Source organism: Fulmarus glacialis, unplaced genomic scaffold (genome assembly GCF_000690835.1).
Source record: "Fulmarus glacialis isolate BGI_N327 unplaced genomic scaffold, ASM69083v1 scaffold27270, whole genome shotgun sequence".
Taxonomy (NCBI): Eukaryota; Metazoa; Chordata; class Aves; order Procellariiformes; family Procellariidae; genus Fulmarus; species Fulmarus glacialis.
Window position 1 is genome coordinate 82,417 of NW_009190225.1, and position 19,514 is coordinate 101,930.

A 19,514-nucleotide genomic window follows, 5' to 3' on the forward strand; every position below is an offset into this window, starting at 1 on the left:
CATTTAAAACACCATGCAAAAAATTTCCACTGTCCTGAAAGATGTAGTGTTATTCACATTTAATGGCTTGGCAATGAAGGCACTAAAATAGGAAGAGTAAATCTCATATTCTGGCTCAACGTTTAGCTTATTAATTTTTAGGAAATGATTGTCTAATTGCATAAATTATTGAAAATGTTACTGGTTTTACACACACAATTCCTGATTACTATAAAAATGATTAAATGTATTAGAACTGCTTTCTTATAATTTCATTGTTGTTATTTTCCTATAGATCTTCATAACCATCCAGATAAAATATCCTGATATTACTGAGTGATCAAATGACAAATATATTTCATTCAACAAATACAATCAGTTTTTACAAATGCAAAGGAGAAAAGCAATCCTAATGGTATATGCAGAAGGATAAACTGTAAGGCAGCTGTTAACACAGATTTATGAAAGCACCAGGTCAGTGCTCAGTCATGATCAAAAAGAAAAATTATATGTTAGTAGTTTTTAAGAAACAAGGTGAAAACTGTCTTACTATACAAATTTGTGATATATCTACCTATGGAATTCAGTTCTAGTTACTTCTTTAAAAAAGGTTATAATAGAATGACGTAAAGGTTCTGAGGGACAAAAAGATAAAAAGTAGTAGAGTAATGTGAAAAGAGACTAAATAGACTAAACTTTTATATAGAGTGAATATAAGGATGGATATAAGAGAGATCTAAAAATCCATAAAATGCACAGAAGATAAATAATGACTCTTTATTTTCGTACTAACTTTGGAAATTATCAGGCCTGAAACAAACGAAAAGCAGCACATTTTAATCACTATATACATTTGTGAAACTCATCGCTTTAACATATAGTAGAGGCCAAATATGTAAGTAAGTTAAAAAATGGTTTAAATAAGTTTATGAAGATCGACTGTTAATATACTAGTTACACACTATACTCCAGAAACAAATTTTAGCTCAACTTCCCAGATAACTGACTGCACTTGATGATTCTGCACTTGTCCTGTTTCTTAGTATGCACATTTACTAAATATTTTGCTACTGCTCATTTGTTGAATAGATACTAATGAATTGCTTGGATTTTCGGTCTGAAAATGGAACTTAGGCTCCTAAATCACTTTGGCACCGTTGACATTTTTATAGAAGACTTACAATATTGAATATTTTTAAGTGAACTTGAAATCTGAAATCAATATAGGGTCCATTTGCTTAAAAATGTAGGAAAACCCATGAACCCTGGCAACTTGGCAGGTAAATACTATATCTGGTTAGCAAACTAAACAGAGCCAAGGCATGGACTTCAATTCTTGCACATAGTAATCCATTTTGTTTAACTGTTAGCTCAGTATCTACCACAGGACAGCCTAGGCCATGGTCTGTTCCCAATGGCAGTAGACATGAGGCAGTCCCGTTTTTGGGAGATGGGCAGAGAAGGAAAGAGATAGGTAGGATAGAAGAGATGGGAAGAGTAGTTAATTGTATAGATATCAGACATGATGTACCAGTTACGCAGCATCTGTTAGTTTAATAGCATAGACATACCCCGGCAAGAACATGGGCACAATATGTCTTAAATCTAATATTAGAATTAAATCAAGCAAAACTAATTCAGGGAAATACTTGGTGAAAAAAGGGAAAATATTTTTATGCTTCTATAAAACTTTTTGTAAAGAAGGCTCTCTTTTAGAAACATCAAGGTTATGCTGATTAAATAAAACAAAAAATGTTTAATTATGAAACTATTAATAAAATCATAAACAAAAATAAGAGAGAAGATGACAAGTACACAAAACTAGTTAAGATTTTTTTCTTATTAAATTTGCAAAATAAGTAATGAGAATACCATAAACCAACCTGGATTAGTGTGGCAGCTTCATGCTTCTGTCTCAAAGCTTCTATAAGCTGATGATTCCCTGTTTTGGTGCAGTCAATTTTCCTCCTGGCATGGTACTGCCGCCAAAGGGACTGGATCACTGATGCTGCCTTATGTAGCCTCGTAGAGATATAAATACCTTTATGAATGACATAGCCTCACCAGTACAACTGGATTATCATAGCTGCCAAACTATAACCATAAAACCATAGCACTATGCATTGAGACAAATGGAAGGCTCTGCCATTAAACTGTAAAGAAATTACAATCCAGATGTGACATATATGTTCAGAAACACTGGAGGATATTCACATCACATAACTTTGGAAATCCAATTATGTAAGAGGACTAATCTCCGCTGGGCTCTGTTCCCTGTATATTCACTGGAGAGGAAGAATCTCCTCAAAGGAAGGATTAGAAGCAGAAGTGGTTTAACAATGACTGAATAAACTATTGGAGAAGTCCGCTTATCTCCACTGACCATGTGAAAAAAAAAACACTAAAGAGAGCTAAATGCTGAAAACTGCATGAGACAAGTATCTCCAACGGAGCAGACAGGAAAAACTAAGAAAGTGCAATTTCATCTTTTTCCTACCTTTACCCTTCAATTTAACACTACTGACCACTGGTTATATGTGTGCATTTTCTAATTTGCTCATTGTTTAACAAGTACTGATTACAGACTATTTAGATTTGTTCAGTGATTGAGCTTTCTAAATATATGTTCAATTAATTTATACTGATGGGGAAAAAGTTTAATGGCAGCTCTGCATTACAACTTTACTATCTTGGAATCCTTTTCTCCACAAAATTCTCATTTCAATTGGACAGTGGGTTTAAGAAAAGATATCTAAATTTCCCCCAATCTTTATGTATTTTCTTTCCTTCAGCAACTCATCTATTTAAATAGAGGAGTACTTTTCAGCAAAAAAGTACACTTCAGAGGTTAAGGCAGAATTTTTTTTTCCCTAAAATGTGTTTATTAAATTTACCAATCCCAAAACGTGTTTTATTTATAAGCTTTGCATCTATAAAAAGCAACAGCTGAGCTAAAAAACAAACAAAAAAAACCCCTCTAATGGTTTGTATTCTGCATCGAAGAGAACTGTCCAACAAGAGACTTACAGAATTCATTTAAAACATTAACTAAAAACTCTAAATGAACTATTTCAAAAAGATTTTTCTGAAGCATTCATCTTCCATAATAGACTACTATACTCTTACTTTCAATTTCCTGAGAGGCAATGATGAATTCTATGGTCCTCCTGAATAATAAATTTTATGATAAATTATTAGTGTGTTAAATACCTACTAAGCACTACTGCCCATTTACCGTAAGTCTAAACAGCACGAAGCAGCACACCTTCCATGCTTGCTCTTCATAGTGTTCTCAAGACATGTATTTTTGAAACTGCATTCTTATGAAATCGTAACTGTATTTTTGCACCTTTAGGGCAAAAATTTCAGCTTTTGTTTTCCCTGACTGTACATCCAGAACCATACAAATCAGCAGCAAATGCATTCCAAAGAGGTAATAAAAGTCTGTTTCACGCGAGAGAATATTTGGGGGCACAGAACAAGTTGAACTGGCCCTTCACCCCTGCCTCTAGTTTTAAGAAGCAGGTTGAGGCATGTTGGAGGAGTACCAAGGGCCGGGCAGGCTGTTAGCTCTTCAGTCATCACAACAGCAGGAGACTGGCCTAAGGTCAAGGGAGTAGGATGGTAGATTTAAGCAACTTTTCCCTCTTGCCTTCTTAACGATACTGACTGTAAACTCTACACAGATGAATCTTGAATGTCTAATGAATAGTATAGCAAAAAAACCTTACCCTAGTTTGTAGTTTAAACTGCCCCAAAATTCCTGCAAACCATCCAGCATTTTCATCCCTAACATTGTATGTGTCATTGAACTGGTGTCATAAATTTTATTGCAAAAAAAGAAGGAAAAGATAGGAGACCAAGAGAAGGTTTTCAAATTCTTTTACCATAGAGTATTTTAAAATAATTTTAAGTATATACGTATCTATATTCTAACATATTAACTGACAGAATACCACAAAGCATTGTTGTTAATATGGAAGTCTAGTGTGCATCACCTTAAAATAACACTTTATTGTCTCATAAGATTAAAAATTTTGTTTTCTTACTACAAGTTCTGTGCCTCTGTTTTAAACAAGAAATCCTCACTCCTATTGCCTAGCCATACAATCTATTTGAAAGCAATCTGACATCTGTCTTACCTTTCTGTATCATTCTCAAAATGCTGAAGATCTCTTCCCATATTACTTGCTACTATCACTGACTGTTGCAACGTGAGTTGGGCTGACACGTTATTGTTGCTTTTGCTCTCCCTACTGTAATTAATACAAGATTCAGTGCTCTTCTGCTTCACTCTCTGATCTTCTTTATTTTCCTTTTGATGCACAGGTATGGAGGAGCTAATGAATGTGGCCTGAATACGGCCAGTAGTAATCCATCTTTCGGAAGGATCCAACAAGACCTGTTTATTTTCTGTTGCACCCATGATAAAGAGGTTATTTTCCTGTAGGCAGCCAGTGGATGTTTGCTTTAAATGATTTTGCAGTGCTTCTGGTCCATCTCTGTCAGTAATGTTTAGTTCACTGTACTCATGTGCATATCTATGGTTAATACTAAGTTTCATCAACTGATTAAAATACCAGCACTGTCCCTCTGCAGAATCAATAGAAGAGGCAATTCTGAAAAAAGACAAAAATGTTTTTACATGTGTTTCAGACTGTAAGAATGCTTTTTAAAAAATATATTCCCTCTATTATTTTCTAAACTACCTCGTATTTTCAAGTATCCTTACATGCTTCCATATTCTTACAGTGAATAGTAATTACTCTGATTGAAAACCAGTTTCAGTATTTATAAATCTTAATTGCATTTTTCTTTTTTTGGCAGTATTTAAAATATACTTATATATATTAGATTGCTTATTTTACTCTGATTTTTTTTTTAAAGGTTTCAGTCTGAAATAGGCACTAGGGCATGCATTTCACTATTAAATTTCTGTGTGGTTAGAGGCATATGAAGCTGAAAATTTTAGAGGATTTGAGGCACTTTTGTTATAAATCCTGTAATAGCCTTAATAATCCAATTTTATCTGGAAACTATGAAAGCTAATATAAAAACAACAGTAATTTTAAAATTTAGATTAGAGCTACGGCAACAAACCCCAAACTTAGATTCAAACCAAGAAACCACAATGCCTAGAGAGAATTTAGGAAAACAGAAACTTTTAAGGATAGATATTTTTATCAATATAAGGGAAGGTGCTAGACAGAAGCAACATTAATCTACGAAGTCTGGCTCTCATTAGTTCTTTGTATTACACCATCTAAATGACAAGGATAAGTAAGAACAAATATGAACTAATTGTTAAAGATTCAGAAGGCTGGCTGTATTTGGACAGTGTGTGTCCACTGTATTAGGTAGCAGGTACTTTTGGAATCACAAAAACATTTTCCTTTGATAGAATAGATGCAGAGATCTGTAATCTGGCACTATTTTTAGAGAAGCACAAAGTCAATTCTAGGTCAGCAATCCAAGAGAAAAAGTAGAAATAAGATCAATTCTCTTGGGAGTCTGGAAAAATCAGGTCCTAAGATTATAGTTTGAATAACAGAATTTTCCTTCCTGTTCATCATTCTTGAAAGGTGAAGCTTTTATAAGGTTTTATTGTGAAAAGACTCTTTACCTATATAACTATTTCCTCCAGTGAAGTTCAACTAAGAACTTTTTAGATTTTTAAGAACATATAGAATCGGATCTCACAAGAGTGAAAAAGATTCCAACTCTTCCTCTGCTAGTGCAACTTCAGTGCTATTGGACAAAATATGAATGGCTAAATTGGAAGCCAAACACACACAGTCTAATTACACAACTCACTGTGCATTAGATGTACATCTGATTGCCCATTACACAACATTACTCCTACTCCTGTTAATTCCACAAATATGACAATTCCTAAAAATATTTAAACCAATGCATATATTTGCTTAAGGATCTAACAAATTCTAGCTGTCTCCTACTACACAGTAAGAATAGTAATTTCTTCAACATGAAAAACTTAAAGTATTAGTTAAATATTTTAGTTAAATACTTTAAATTAGTTAAAGTATTTAAGAAGGTAAATTTGGGACAAGATCATACCAATGTTCTACAAGACATACTATGATGAGAAGACAAAAGAAAAAAAAAAAATTCCCACCTTTTTTTTCCCTTTGGTTTGTTTTAGTTTTGTTTGTTTGATTGATTATTTGAGGATTAAAATATTGCAGAAAAACCCAAAATGTTTTATATACTGGGCAAAATAAACTTCTGTATGAAAAGTATATCCTGAGTATAGTTGTTCATTCTCAAAAAACAGAAATAAAGAAAAAGAAAACACCATAACAGTGAACAGAGTAGGATACTTGTGCATCCTCTCCTTTGACAGGTGGAGGGGCTATTTCACCCTTCCAGTGGCTATGAATGTGGCAAGCAGAAATGGGAGGGGAGGTTGAAGGCAATTGAAAATTCAGGCAGGGTGTAACTGTGTGGTCACCAGGGATCATGTGTTACTTTTTTCACAGAAGCTGCTTTTGGGCAGCTTTTCCAAGCAGTGGTTACAAAATACAGTCTTGCCACTGTGGCCATGCACCCCATCTCCCACCTGACACATTCCCTGGCAATCCACAGCTATACTCTGATTTTGTAGGATTTTTAGGCTGCCCTCTGTGTATCAGTGGCTTTCCTTTTAGGCAGTCAGATCAGCCTAAGTTTCAAGAAACTACAAAGGAAGCTGTAGTGACATCTCAGAGAATTATGAGCAATGAAGTGGCTTGATAACTGTATTTGGGGCTCTCTCACAAAGGTGAAGCTCCAAAGCACAGATAATAAATATTAAGATGGGACCTGAGTGCTAGGTGGCAGTCAGCTTGGTGGTTCCCTTAGGTGAACAGGAATTTCAGCAGCTCTGGAGAAAAAAAGAACTATTGAATAGACTTGGGGTAGAGCTATCCTATCAATGCACTGCAGCTTTCTCAGTGTCTCAAAAGGACTGCATTCTTGATACCAGAGACGTGCTCCTGAAGACCACTTATTCAAACCACAGAAAGGAAGCTGCTATAATGGAAAATATGCAGGACTGATTTACTTCTTTAATGGCAAAAAACACATGCAAGGAAAAAGAGAAGACAAAGTAAGAAATATGACAGTATTAAGACACTTGATACCACAATATTTCCTTTTCAGTTAATGTAAATTGGTTGTTTGCCTTTCTGACCTTTTTTGGCACTATAGGTCAAAGGGTCTGGTCACACTAACTCTTCTGGAATTGCATCTTGGTTAAGACACAACCAAGGTTTTAAGCATAAATTGGCATCTAGACAAAACAAGAAATGGGATTATCCTTATGGAAGCACCAGTATCCATACTGTCTGGTTGCTTAGTATGTAATGAAATGTAGATCAACACGGCAGTCTTGCTACAGCAAAATTTTTATGGCTTCCAGCTTTGACCAGCATATTCCCTCATGTTCAATGGCTACCCACAGCTTTATTTTGATCTTAACAAGTGAAAGTAATTTATGCCCTATGTAAATTTTAGCATAGTCACAAAGGATGCACTGTTTTTGCAGTGGGAGAAAGGGATAATAAGCCAGAAGAGGAAGGATGGGTCTTTCATAGCAATGTACAAATGTGCTAGAATAGTGGCCCTGATAGTACCTAAAGACCAAGATATTACTTTCACAAACAAATGCTAAGAGCAGAAAGCTACCTTTAGCTTTCTTACCAAAAAGATACCTCTCAACTTATGCTAGGATTTTCCAGGGACTTTGAGGAAAGATAAAAGCCTTAGAATCAGATTTTAATCTATTTGGAAGTTCAGGTCAGGCATTTATTAATGACTGCTACAACTTCAGTCCTAACATCAATCCACCAAGAGTTTCCATCACTGTCGTCTTGGTAAATTTAGACCAAACCCTGCAGTTTCACATGCAGTGTTTGGGGAGTAAAGAGAGAGGTCGGGAGGAGCAAACCCCCACTGACACCACCTATGAAGTGTAAGGACCCATGCACAGGCTGACTTAACAGATATGGAAAAGGACAAGTTATTCATCCTTAGAGGCCTTTCAGTGGAGTTTAAATCAGCCAAAATGTTGCCAGTTAGAAAGTTTAATGTGGCAGTGGAAGTTTGCTTACAGAGCTGACATATTTTGAATAGAATTTCCTACTGCAATTGCATCTGCAGTGACTGTCAGGTTATTCAAAAAGAGCATTGTTTTGTCAGAATGAGACTGTAAAAATTATATGGAAAAGTTAGCAGAACAAACCTCTTGGAGGCAAAAGGGACAGTGGACAAACAAGCTGGTTCTAATCAGCAATGACAGTTTTCTCCTGGCCATTGCAGCTAAATCATAAATAATCTTCTATCCCTTTGTGTGCTAGTTTGTGTGCTAGTTAAAATTTTGCTTAATGTCTTGTTTTTCCCTTTGCGGCTCTACTGTGATTTTCATAATTCTGATACCTGGAATATTCAAACAGTACACTCCAATTTTAACTGAGCTTTTGTTTGTAATAGTGTGGTAAAATCTAATTTGTCTTCAGGGAAACTTCTATAAGCATCATTACTGATGTTCAACTACAGGTTACAAAAGTCCCTTACAAACACATGAAAGAGGTCATTGTTTACATATGCTCTCCTGCAATACCATTTATGAAACTCCTGTCTTTTTCACTGTATTATGCATACAGTATTCATAAAGTTCAAGTTCCACTAGCCAGACATCTGCATATCTGATGACTGAAAGCAAATTACTGCAGCCAAGGTGTCGTATTATTTTTTCATGTGATTACTCACTACAAGACATCTAAAGATTATGTGACAGAATGCATTTATTAGAATAGAGAAATTTAATTTTAAAATGTTTCATTCTGAAGTATGGCAAGAACAGTGACGTTTCAGACAGAAACAGCACAGACAATTTAATTGGGCAGCAGTGGTGTATGAAACATGGATTAGGGAAGCAAGCAGTGATTACTTTTGGCAACTTACATACTTGAGGTCATACCTACAGGGGCTCATAACTTAGCAAGATGTGAAACAGACAGAAGTTTGCTCTATTGTTGGCCTGTTCTTTAGCAATGTCACATTAATTCAGTCAAAGTATTGCAGTATGTACATATAATAGCTATGCTGTTAAAGCTTACATACAAACAAGTTGTTTAGAGTTTCTTTTATGAACTGCAGTTTTCAACAGTTTTCAAATCACCCATAAACTGTATTTCTAGTCAAAATAAAACATAGAGGGGTTCAGCACACAAGAAATTAATTTTAAGACTAAACTTGATACAAGATTCTTCAACCATGTCAAAGTTACCAATTTAAAAGATTGTGAATGAATTCTCAAAACCTTAAAGAACCCACAACCCTCCCTCTCCACACCCTCCCTCCCCCCGCCCCTCAAATCACCCATAAACTGTATTTCTAGTCAAAATAAAACATAGAGGGGTTCAGCACACAAGAAATTAATTTTAAGACTAAACTTGATACAAGATTCTTCAACCATGTCAAAGTTACCAATTTAAAAGATTGTGAATGAATTCTCAAAACCTTAAAGAACCCACAACCCTCCCTCTCCACACCCTCCCTCCCCCCGCCCCCAAGAGACATAATTTCTTCTTCCCACTGTTGTTCTTCTCAAACATCTGCAAGCTCTTTCAAACAAAACTCATAGAAAAATTCTGAATTGAAGGAACCTCAGAAGGTCTCTAGTCCAACCTCCTGCTTCAAAGCTGGGTTAGATCTGAGATCAGACCAGGTTGCTCAGAGATTTATCCAGTCAGGTCTTGAAAACCTCCAGAAGAATGGAGGCTGCACAACCTTTCTGGGCAACCTGTTGCAATTCATCGCTGTCCTAACAGTGAAAAGGTTCTTCCTTAAGTCCAATTGTACTGGGTCTGGTTGCGATGGAGTTAATTCTCATTATAGCTGCCCGTATGATGCTGTGTTTTAGATTTGTGACTGAAACTGTATGGATAAAACACTAACATTTTGCTGAACAGTGCTTGCACAGAGTCAAGGCCTTCTCTGTCCCACTCAGCAAGTAGGCTGGGAGTGGGCAGGAGGCTGGGAAGGGACACATCCAAAACAGCTGACCTGAATTGACCAAAACTATATTCCACGTCGTATAATATGCTCAGCAATAGAACTTGGGGGAAAGTCTTTCCAAGGTAACCATTGCTCAGAGAATGGTTGGGCATTAGTCTGCTGGTGGGAGGTGGTGAGTAATTGCTTTGCATCACTTGGTTACTTTTTTTTTCTCCTTCTTTCTTCCCCTCTTTCCTTCACTTATTAAACTGTCTTTATCTCGATCCATGAATTTTTCTTGCTTCTGGTCTTCTGATTCTCCCTCCTATCCTGCTGGTGGGGGCAGTAGTGAGCAAGCAGCTGGTGGGTGCTTAGTTACTGGCTGGAATCAACCCACCACACCAGGCTGAACCTCTCGTTTCAGCTTAGGTCCTTGTTGCTCATCCTCCTGTCATGCTCCACTGCAAACAGCCTGGCTCTGTCTTCTTGAGCATGTGCTTGAACCCCCTGACCATCTTAGGGGCCATGCACCAAACTTGTTCCAGTTTATCAATGCCTTTTATGTATTGGTGACCCAAAATACAGGGCACAGTATTCTAGATGTGAGCTAATAAGAGAGCTGAAGAGGGCTGAAGAGAGGGAAATAATAACTTCTCTCAATCTACTGGCTAATGTTCCTGTAGATAATAGCCCAGGATGTTCTTACCAGGGCACACTGCTGGCTCACATTCAATTTCTTATCTACCCAGATCCAAAGGTCCTTTTCAGCAGAGACATTTCTCAGCCAGCCAGTCCCAGCCTGTATTGTTGGAATGGGTCACTCCTTCCAAGGTTAAGAACTTTGCGCTTGTGGCTTGTTGAATTCACAAGGCTCCTGTCGGCCTGTCTTCCCAGCCTGCCTAGGTCCTTCTGAATGGTAGCCCTGTCCTCAGGCATGTAAACAGTTTCCTCCAAATTGCTGTCATCTGCAAGTATGGTTAAGCGTGCACTCTATCTCCTGCTCCAGGTCTTTGATAAAGATGTTAGAAGGACAAGTCAACCTCCAGAAAGTAGCATGAGCCATTAACTATTAATAGTTAACGGATGGTCTGAGCCTGACTACCCAACAAATTTCTTACCTGTCTAGCTGTTCATTCATGCAGACCATAGTTAAATAAACCATTACATTTTGTGAATATCATCCTTCCCTCCCATTTTTTACCATCTTGCAGAAATGTATGTGAAAGTTAGGTCCTCAGATTCTACTACAGCTCTCTCACAAGTCATATCCTAATTACAGATTGGCATTTTTTTCTGCAAAGGATACTGATGAAACAGGTCCTAAATCTCAGACATAAAAAAATTTTCTCTACCATAAGGGAGGAAGAGTACTTTTTTTTGCCTCTTCTTTTTTCCTTTTAAGAAAAAGAAAGGAAAGAACGCTATTTCAAAATGGTAAATAGATTAGGAAGTATCAGCTTCCCACCTGCAAACCAGAAGCTAAAAATCACAGAAGTGGAGAAGATGTATCTTGAGGGTTTAATGAAGAAACACATGAGTTCTAGGAGTCACCTAGATATTACATCTGTAATAGAAAACTGCACTATAATTTCTCCCAAACTACTTTCAATCTAATTCTTAATACGAACCTCTTTTCAAATAAATCTGTTTTGGGAGCTATGAAGATTTTATTGCAGCTTAGTAACAGCCAATAATACACCAATGTAACAACCTGTTAGGTAGTAACAACACATCATGGATATACAGGCTTCCATGTAAATGCAAAACAGCTAGATTCCGAAAAAAATGTGGGTACTTTTCCTGAACCAATAAAGTACACAAGGAATTCAGACTAAAGCATTGTCAAATGTCACATGCTTCACCTGCTCTGGGATAATGTTCAGTACCTGGCAGGATCAAGGAAACTATCTTTCCAAACATCAGCAGACAAGTTGGATATTAAAAGGACTACAAGGATATTGTGAACCTAGGAAATAAAAAGGAACTAAGAAAGAAGAAAACATGCAATATTATCAAGTGCGAAAACATGAGAAGTTTGAGCTATTTAGATATTGCAAAGCGATGAAAAGATAGCAGGTATAAATGATAAATTACCACTTGCAATGTCTAAGTTGAAGTCACTGGACAACTAACCATGGTAATAATGATAAATGTAGTAAGTATGACAAAATCAAAGACCCGTAAACAGAGCCATCTGATCTACTACTTTCAGAGAAAAGAGGTCAAATCTTTTTCAATCATTTAGAATGTGAATAATATAGGCATGGAAAACAAATGCAGGAAAAAAATAGAGCATATTGCACCAATAGCCAAACTAGGTTTGATTAACCTAAAGCTGGAAATCATGTTAATACGATTATACCACTTCCAGGATTTAAGCTATTATTGCTGCATACCACTGTACTATGTTGTGTGTATGAATTCATTCAGCTACTACTAACTGAAGGTTTTGAACCACCTGTTTTCTCAAACTTAAACAAACAAAAGTCAAGGCCCACATATTTTAATATCTGTCTGAAATACTCTTTGCACTGAAGTCAATGATTCTAATCTCTTTCTTAACATAATACGTTTCCAGGCAAAAAGCTAAGTAAAATTCGTAAGACACCAAGAACTACGCTAACAATACATGAAAACATACTTCTGAACATAATTTATATTCACATAAAAACATACCCCAGTCCAGCAGCCTTTTTTTTCAGTAGAACATTTTCTTCTATTTGAACTTCACAAAGTTCCAGAAAAGTTCTTGATTCCAATCCTTTGATTCTTTCAGTTGTGGTTAAAGTATGATAGTTTAAGATTTCACCATCAAGAAACTGTAAACTAGGAAGAATCTTACATAAGGAAGGCCTTAGAAAAGAAAAAGTCACTATTAGTTTTATGAAAAAATCCTGATGCTAAAACTCCCATCTTATTGATACAATCATATAACAAGACAGAACACGATGATAGTTCTCTAAGTATTTGTATATATTTGTCCTTACTTCATATGTTATTAACTAAAACTTTATTCTTAATAAACCACAGAACTTAGCAAGATTTCTTAATACTTTGTTGGTATAAAGACCACTGCTGAAATACTGACCCCAGGGAGGTAAATAGCAACATTCTTGATTCACTAGAGCTAGCATTTTACCTACTTAAACAAAAACAGGAAGATTTGACACACTTGTGCATAGGCACCTGTAATGCATTTGATTAGTAGGCAACACAGCAAACTAAGTCAGAGGATTAAGATACAGCACTGATTTTGTTGGCACATTGAAAGGTTTAGATTTAAAAACTGCAGAGAATACTAAACATTGTTAGTCTTACTCCCTTTACCACATAAAGCAATATGATATTCAGTATGACTGACAGGAAAAAAAATCCACTTTTGAAATACTGAATTTGGGTCAGTGAAAGGGATGACAGTAGAGATGACACTTCCTTGCTATGAAAAGGACAGGCTGGGGCCACTGATGTAAGAAAAAATATGTATGAGAAACTTATCTACCGATTTGAAAAAAATAGTATCATAAATGCTCTTTTAGGTTATTGTGAAATATAATCTAGTACCGCCACCTTGTTTCACATATTTCTTATACCAGACCAAATTTGTTGAAAGTTTCAAGACTGCAAAATTATTTAAATCAATACATCAACACTCAATATTTTAATTCAGTTAGTTTTAACTAACACTTAAGAACTCTTGAAAGAACACTTATTATACGCTGTAAGTCCCCTTACTATTAAAAAAGATAACACCATTTTCAAAATTTTAGAACTCCCTGACTATTCCCTGTGAAGGTAAAGGACTATTACTCAGCTCAGACAATATACACTAAGAGAAAGTTTTTAGGACTGAGTTAGAATATTCAAAAATGTAGTTTAACAGAACAGAATATTAGGTTTTTTTAAATATAAAACTTTCCTTCTCTACTGTCCATTAATGTAAGAATAACACTGTCTGAAATACATTTGGAATACAACTATGGGTTTAGATAGACAGTCCCTGAACACATAGAGAGAAATTACCAAAGCTGATGTTGAATAGTGATACATCAAAAAAGTGCCATATCAAAGTTGATTGATGCTGGAAGTATTGCGTCTTAGAGCTATGGGATCTCGACACTAGTTTTTCCAGCTGGGTTTCTCCTAGTGAAGGGCTGAGTCAATATTTCATTTAGTGAAAACTTCCTGGTGAATATTCTGTCACTTAAGAGGCTCTATTAATCATTACAGCATTGAAACACGTTCCCCTAGGAGTGCTCAGACTGATCCCAGGGTTTAATTTTTAAAAAACAATTTCTTACTACTTCACTTTTGTTGGTGTTATCACTGGCTGGACATGAAAGTACAAAACTGATTGGGAAATTTTACAACTAATTCCTTTGTTGGTATCAGGGGGTTACGTAAAGTTCACTGGAACATATTGCCTGAAGTTACGGTCAATGCTGTATTCAGCAAATCCATATTTTATAGTATCCCATACTTTAAATCCTTTAGACAAATGAATCTCTTGTCTAATCATAAAAGCTCTAATCTAAAGTGTCAGTTCTTATAGTTAAATTGGAATTCAGAAAGTTTTTCCCCTCCAGGCTACAAGTGAAATAACTGTTAGTTCTGTAAAATAGTGGGAATTAAAACAATGCAAATGGGAATTTAAAATATTGTCAGTCACTGAATTTTATTCACAAAATTAGCTGCAGGAACCATGGGAGTGCAAATAAGTCTGTTCATTAAAAAACAAACCAACCAACCAAGAATGTATTTTACAGCTATCTTTTAAACTACTCAAACATTTCCAACTAAAAGTTTAAAATAGTTTTTTTTCCACTGGAATACTAATCAGAAATTTGTACAAAAATCTTCTAATGGGAGATATACATGTAAGGGTCGTTTTGTTTTTGTTTTTTCTCTTAATACAACACATACTCCAAAACACACATGCCCCAATCTTTGCTGTTGTTATACTAGGCAATCTAATATAGCAATTTATCTAAACATATTCTTGTGTAACATTGCGGTGTAAAGCCTCACCTTTAACTGACTTGAAATTATACAAGGAACAATTTTGATCATTCTTCAAAATTGCTAAACTTAAAAAAACCCCATATTTTTGTAATAAAAAAATCTCAGTCACCTGTTTTAATTACATCCGAAATGAAAGTCCAACTGTTGTGTCTCATTTCATTTCCTCAGACATTTTATTATGTCAACACTTTCCTAGGTAAATACTTGATTTCCTTAGCTGAAAGAACTGGTAATGATTTAAATTCTTACTGATTAAATGCTTCTTTGTACATTTAATGGACTTATAGTAAGAGTTCACTAAAAGACACTCTACCATTTCAACACATGTATTCTGGAACATCACCTAAAAATCTAAAATCGCATTTCCAACTTGTCATTCTGCTCTTGAAGGCCTGTAGACTAGAAAGTATTAATTCTAAGGAAGATGAAAAAACACTTCACATTAAATTAACAGCACTACTGTACTTTTGCTGAGCCATTCTCTCAGACAGCTTTAATCTTGAAGGCATTGGCCCACATACGGGGTTTCAGACCACAGAACTCTCAAGAAACCAGGAGACTTCTACTAAAATACAAAAAAATATACAAAAAACCTATCCATGTACAATTTTATTCATATGGCTTACAAATACAATCCTATCACAACTACTCATTTCAGGGATTCTGGTGACTACATCTCATTTCATATGCCAAGTTTCCCTTCTACCCTATCCAGTTTTTAAATATACACATATAATAGCCTCTAGGACCGGCTCTTTAATTTTTTTTCAGACTATTATTTCAGTATGATACATCCCTGGAGGGCAAAGAACAGCATTATTTTTACATCTGTGTCTCTTTCGTAATCATAAGAGCTGTTAATTTTTGGTGTAAAGATAAGGAATTCTCAGAACAAGAAAAAAGTCTAAGCTTCAACTACTAAGGAAAAATCAACCATTCATTCTGATGTTTTCTTCTTCTAAATTTTTTTCCTTACAAGATGCTAAGCCAAGGATTCCTTCATACAGTTATTATAGATACCACCTTTTCTCTAGCTATGTGCAGTGTGAACCTGTCACAGCAGCAAGACTGTTAACCAGTGAATGGATGAAGTGATGGAAGGGCATAAATAAAAAAAAAAAAAAAAAAAAGACAGCAAAGCAGAAAGAGAAACACTCTATGTGATAGACAGAAACTGATTGTTCTGAGATGGGAAAGTAAGCAGTGTAAGAACATTAATAATCAGAGAAAAAAAAATAAAGGTTTTAAACAGTGCAGATGAAAGAGAAGCAAAAAAAGGTTGAGTGGATGCTCATGTCTTTGTGCAAAAGTTTTAATGAAACGTAAAGTAGGGTAATAAAGGTCAGACAAAACCTTAGTCAGAAAGTTAGAGTTACCAAAGGTGGTAAACTTGTCAGTAAAGAGGAACAACCAGAATTCATGCTGAAAAAGAAGATATTGTGATCAATGGACAAAGAAGCAGTTACAAATAAACAGCACAAAGAAGGCCTATATCATCTTTATAATTTCTGCGTTTGCCTGAAGAAATTGTCATAAAGAAAAATACTCATTTAGGATAACAGTTAAACAACATAGAGAGACCACTGTCAAGTTTTAGCACAAACTGCTTCTTATTAAGGTTCCAAGTGCTAGGTCAAACATCAAGATTTTTGTTTAAACAAAACTACAAACTGGAATTCATAGTAAATAAACATCACAGAATTAAATTTTATTTGTTATTTTCACATAATTCTCTTCCAATTTGTGGTACTGTTCATACTTACCTCATTTCTACTATTTAACAAATATACGTACACCAAGTTTTTGGCTGATTTTGATTGATAGGCAAGATGTATATACACCTAGTTTTTGGCTGATTTTGATTTTTTGATTTAGCAAATTAATTTATTTTCTTACCTCCAATTCCTTTCTTGGAGAAGAGGATTTCCACTGATTGACAACTCCCTTAGTTTATAACACCCACTTAACCATGTAATGACACCTTTAAGGTCTGTATTGTAGTGGGACAGAAAATTAAATATAAATTTGAATGGAGAACCATATTATTTCTCATAAAATCTTACATGAAAGTAAAATGTACTAAAATCACGAAGTACTACAAGCAATTCTGCTACCTATACAGTATAGTTAATAACCATAACATTCATGTTTGGAAAATATTTATATGTTTTTTGTATAAATATCTCTTATAAATAAATGGGAACAATCAAATTCAAGTAAGTTTATAATTTAATTAAGAAATTCTTGTTTGGATGTTTTATGTTTTTTATAAAACTTACCTGACAAGCAGTTATTTTTGATATCCAGCTTTTCCAAAGATATAAATGAATTTAAAGGCACAAGCTCCGTTAATCTAAGAACAAAACAGAAAAGCTTTTTTTTTTTCAATTAAATAAAACAGCAGTTCATAAACAGAAAGGCACCAGAACCTTTTATAGTTACGACAATTTACTTATTTACATAAGAAAATACTCATTTAGCTATCCAAGGTGCTAGAACTAATTACTGAAATTTTAACTTGAAAGCATTTCTTAGTTTTCTTAGTAGCTCAGTTTTTAATATTTACTCATTAATGTTTTGTTTTATCTGGCAAATATTTCATTCTGTTTCTTCCATTTAGTGCTGAGGATCTGAAATCTTGTAAAATTTACACAACTCAATTGGCTTTTCTTTAGGCACCATAACTAGACTGAAACTAACAGAATGCCCTGATTCTGGAGAAGACATAAAATCTGCTTTTCCTCTCTTCTCTTCCTTCATTTCTCATTGCTCAAACTTCTTGTCTGTCTGTTTCTCTTCTCCGCTTAGCATATTACTTCCTAGATCCTAAAACTTACATAATCATCACAGTTGTATTTCTTAACAGGTCAAGGCTGCACTGTCCTGTAATATGTTTTTAGTGCTTCCTCTGTCTTACTACTTCTGTAAGACAGTGTCAAATAGGTGCCTATTATACAGTTACGGAATTGCTCCTCTTGCGTATCAGAGCTTTTCTTGTGCAATAAAGCAGCAAAGCAGTAGTAAAGCCATGACAAAATTCTTATTTGTAGTATTGAAGAGTAAATGTAAGGCAACTGAGCTGACATTCATCTGTACAAAGGATTTTGGACTGTAAGATGTGTATTATCACTACTCTTAAAACATTAGCATTCAGTGTTATTCAAGTTTCTTTACTTACAAACTTGCATTGGTGCAACTAAGAATGAATGTTGAATGGTTCAGTCAGTTGCCAGGCTATTTCCAAATATTACCTTTCAGATTAAAAAGTTTATTTTGTTTTATGTTAAATATGAAAGAGGGAGGAAAAATTAAAATAAAGATGCAAAAAACCCCAGTCTTCAACTTAAACCAGAATGTTTATGTATAAGCACATACTAAATCAACTATATCTTTTTAAAAAAACCACATGTTTAGGTAACTTGTTTCATCCCTGTAAGGACAAGGCCTAAGCATAATGAGAGAACAGTACACCAATGGCAATGTGTGTGGTCACTTTGTGACTGCTAATTTTCATGGAAGGCAGTATTTTCTGAGGGTTATAGTGCTTTTGAAAGCTATAAATCAGAATTCTTATAGTCAGAAATATGACCATGCAAAAACCAAAACCCACTCACTCCACAAACTTACAACTGGTCAGAGCCAAAAATGCTTATTTGTTGCTGAAATGTGTGACTATGTTGTGTTTCCAGCCTAGGTATTACAAATGACTGACAGAGCTGGATTTAACTCTGGTACACAAATTCTGGACAAAATGTTGGTCGTAGATTCTTTAATCTTATTGAAAATTTGACCATATGCAAAACAACAACAAAAAAAATCATTTCCACGTTCAGTTGACAAGTATTTCTATACAACAACATAACATTTTAATAGTAAATTCAGAGTAACAGATATAAAGTCAATAAAGTATGTGTCACTATACTCCCATTTCTTTCTTAAACCATATTGTAAAGTTATCCTGGTTCTAGTCCTATTTAGTTCTATCTCCCTGCCAGTTTTTCATGGAATCAAATAAATATGAAGAAGTATTAACTCTAAAAAGGATTAAGCCTTATATGTAGATCTGTGCATAGTACTACAAATATCAGCATTTTAGGTTCTCATGACCTGTTAATAGTACATAAATATATTTAATATTTGTAACAAATATCATCATAGATATTAGTGGCTAACAGTATAGCTGCAAAGACTGAAAACCCATGATTCAGCTTATAGACTTACATATTCAGAAATATCCAGGAAAATAAATGTCATACTTTGTGCAAGGGATGAAAGATAATGCAGTATTTTTTTATTTATAGTGAGTTCTCTGGATCTTTATCAGTATGTGCTGTGGTGAATTAGAAATTGTCTACGGGACTATCCTTGCCTGCCATTGGCATTATGAGAGTTAAAACGTTTTCCCGTCATTCTATAGCCTTCCCTTTACTGACATTCTTTGTTAATTCTTTTCCTAAGAAAATTCAAACCAGAAAGACAAAGGACATTACCGAAAACTTAATACTACTTGACCTTGT

The 19,514-nt window shown here is 34.9% G+C and overlaps 1 protein-coding gene across 1 annotated transcript in view; it reads right to left on the reverse strand.

Moving 5' to 3' along the window:
- LRRIQ1 (leucine-rich repeats and IQ motif containing 1) overlaps positions 1–19,514 on the reverse strand; it is a 112,901-nt gene that overhangs the window by 71,266 nt on the left and 22,121 nt on the right. Inside the window, exons 12-16 of the mRNA XM_009584910.1 lie at positions 17,277–17,350; positions 16,894–16,987; positions 12,655–12,831; positions 4,122–4,598; positions 1,863–2,001 (exon numbers count right to left, since the gene is read on the reverse strand). Of these exons, the coding sequence (XP_009583205.1) occupies positions 1,863–2,001; positions 4,122–4,598; positions 12,655–12,831; positions 16,894–16,987; positions 17,277–17,350 (961 nt within the window). The remainder of the gene's footprint in view (positions 1–1,862; positions 2,002–4,121; positions 4,599–12,654; positions 12,832–16,893; positions 16,988–17,276; positions 17,351–19,514) is intronic.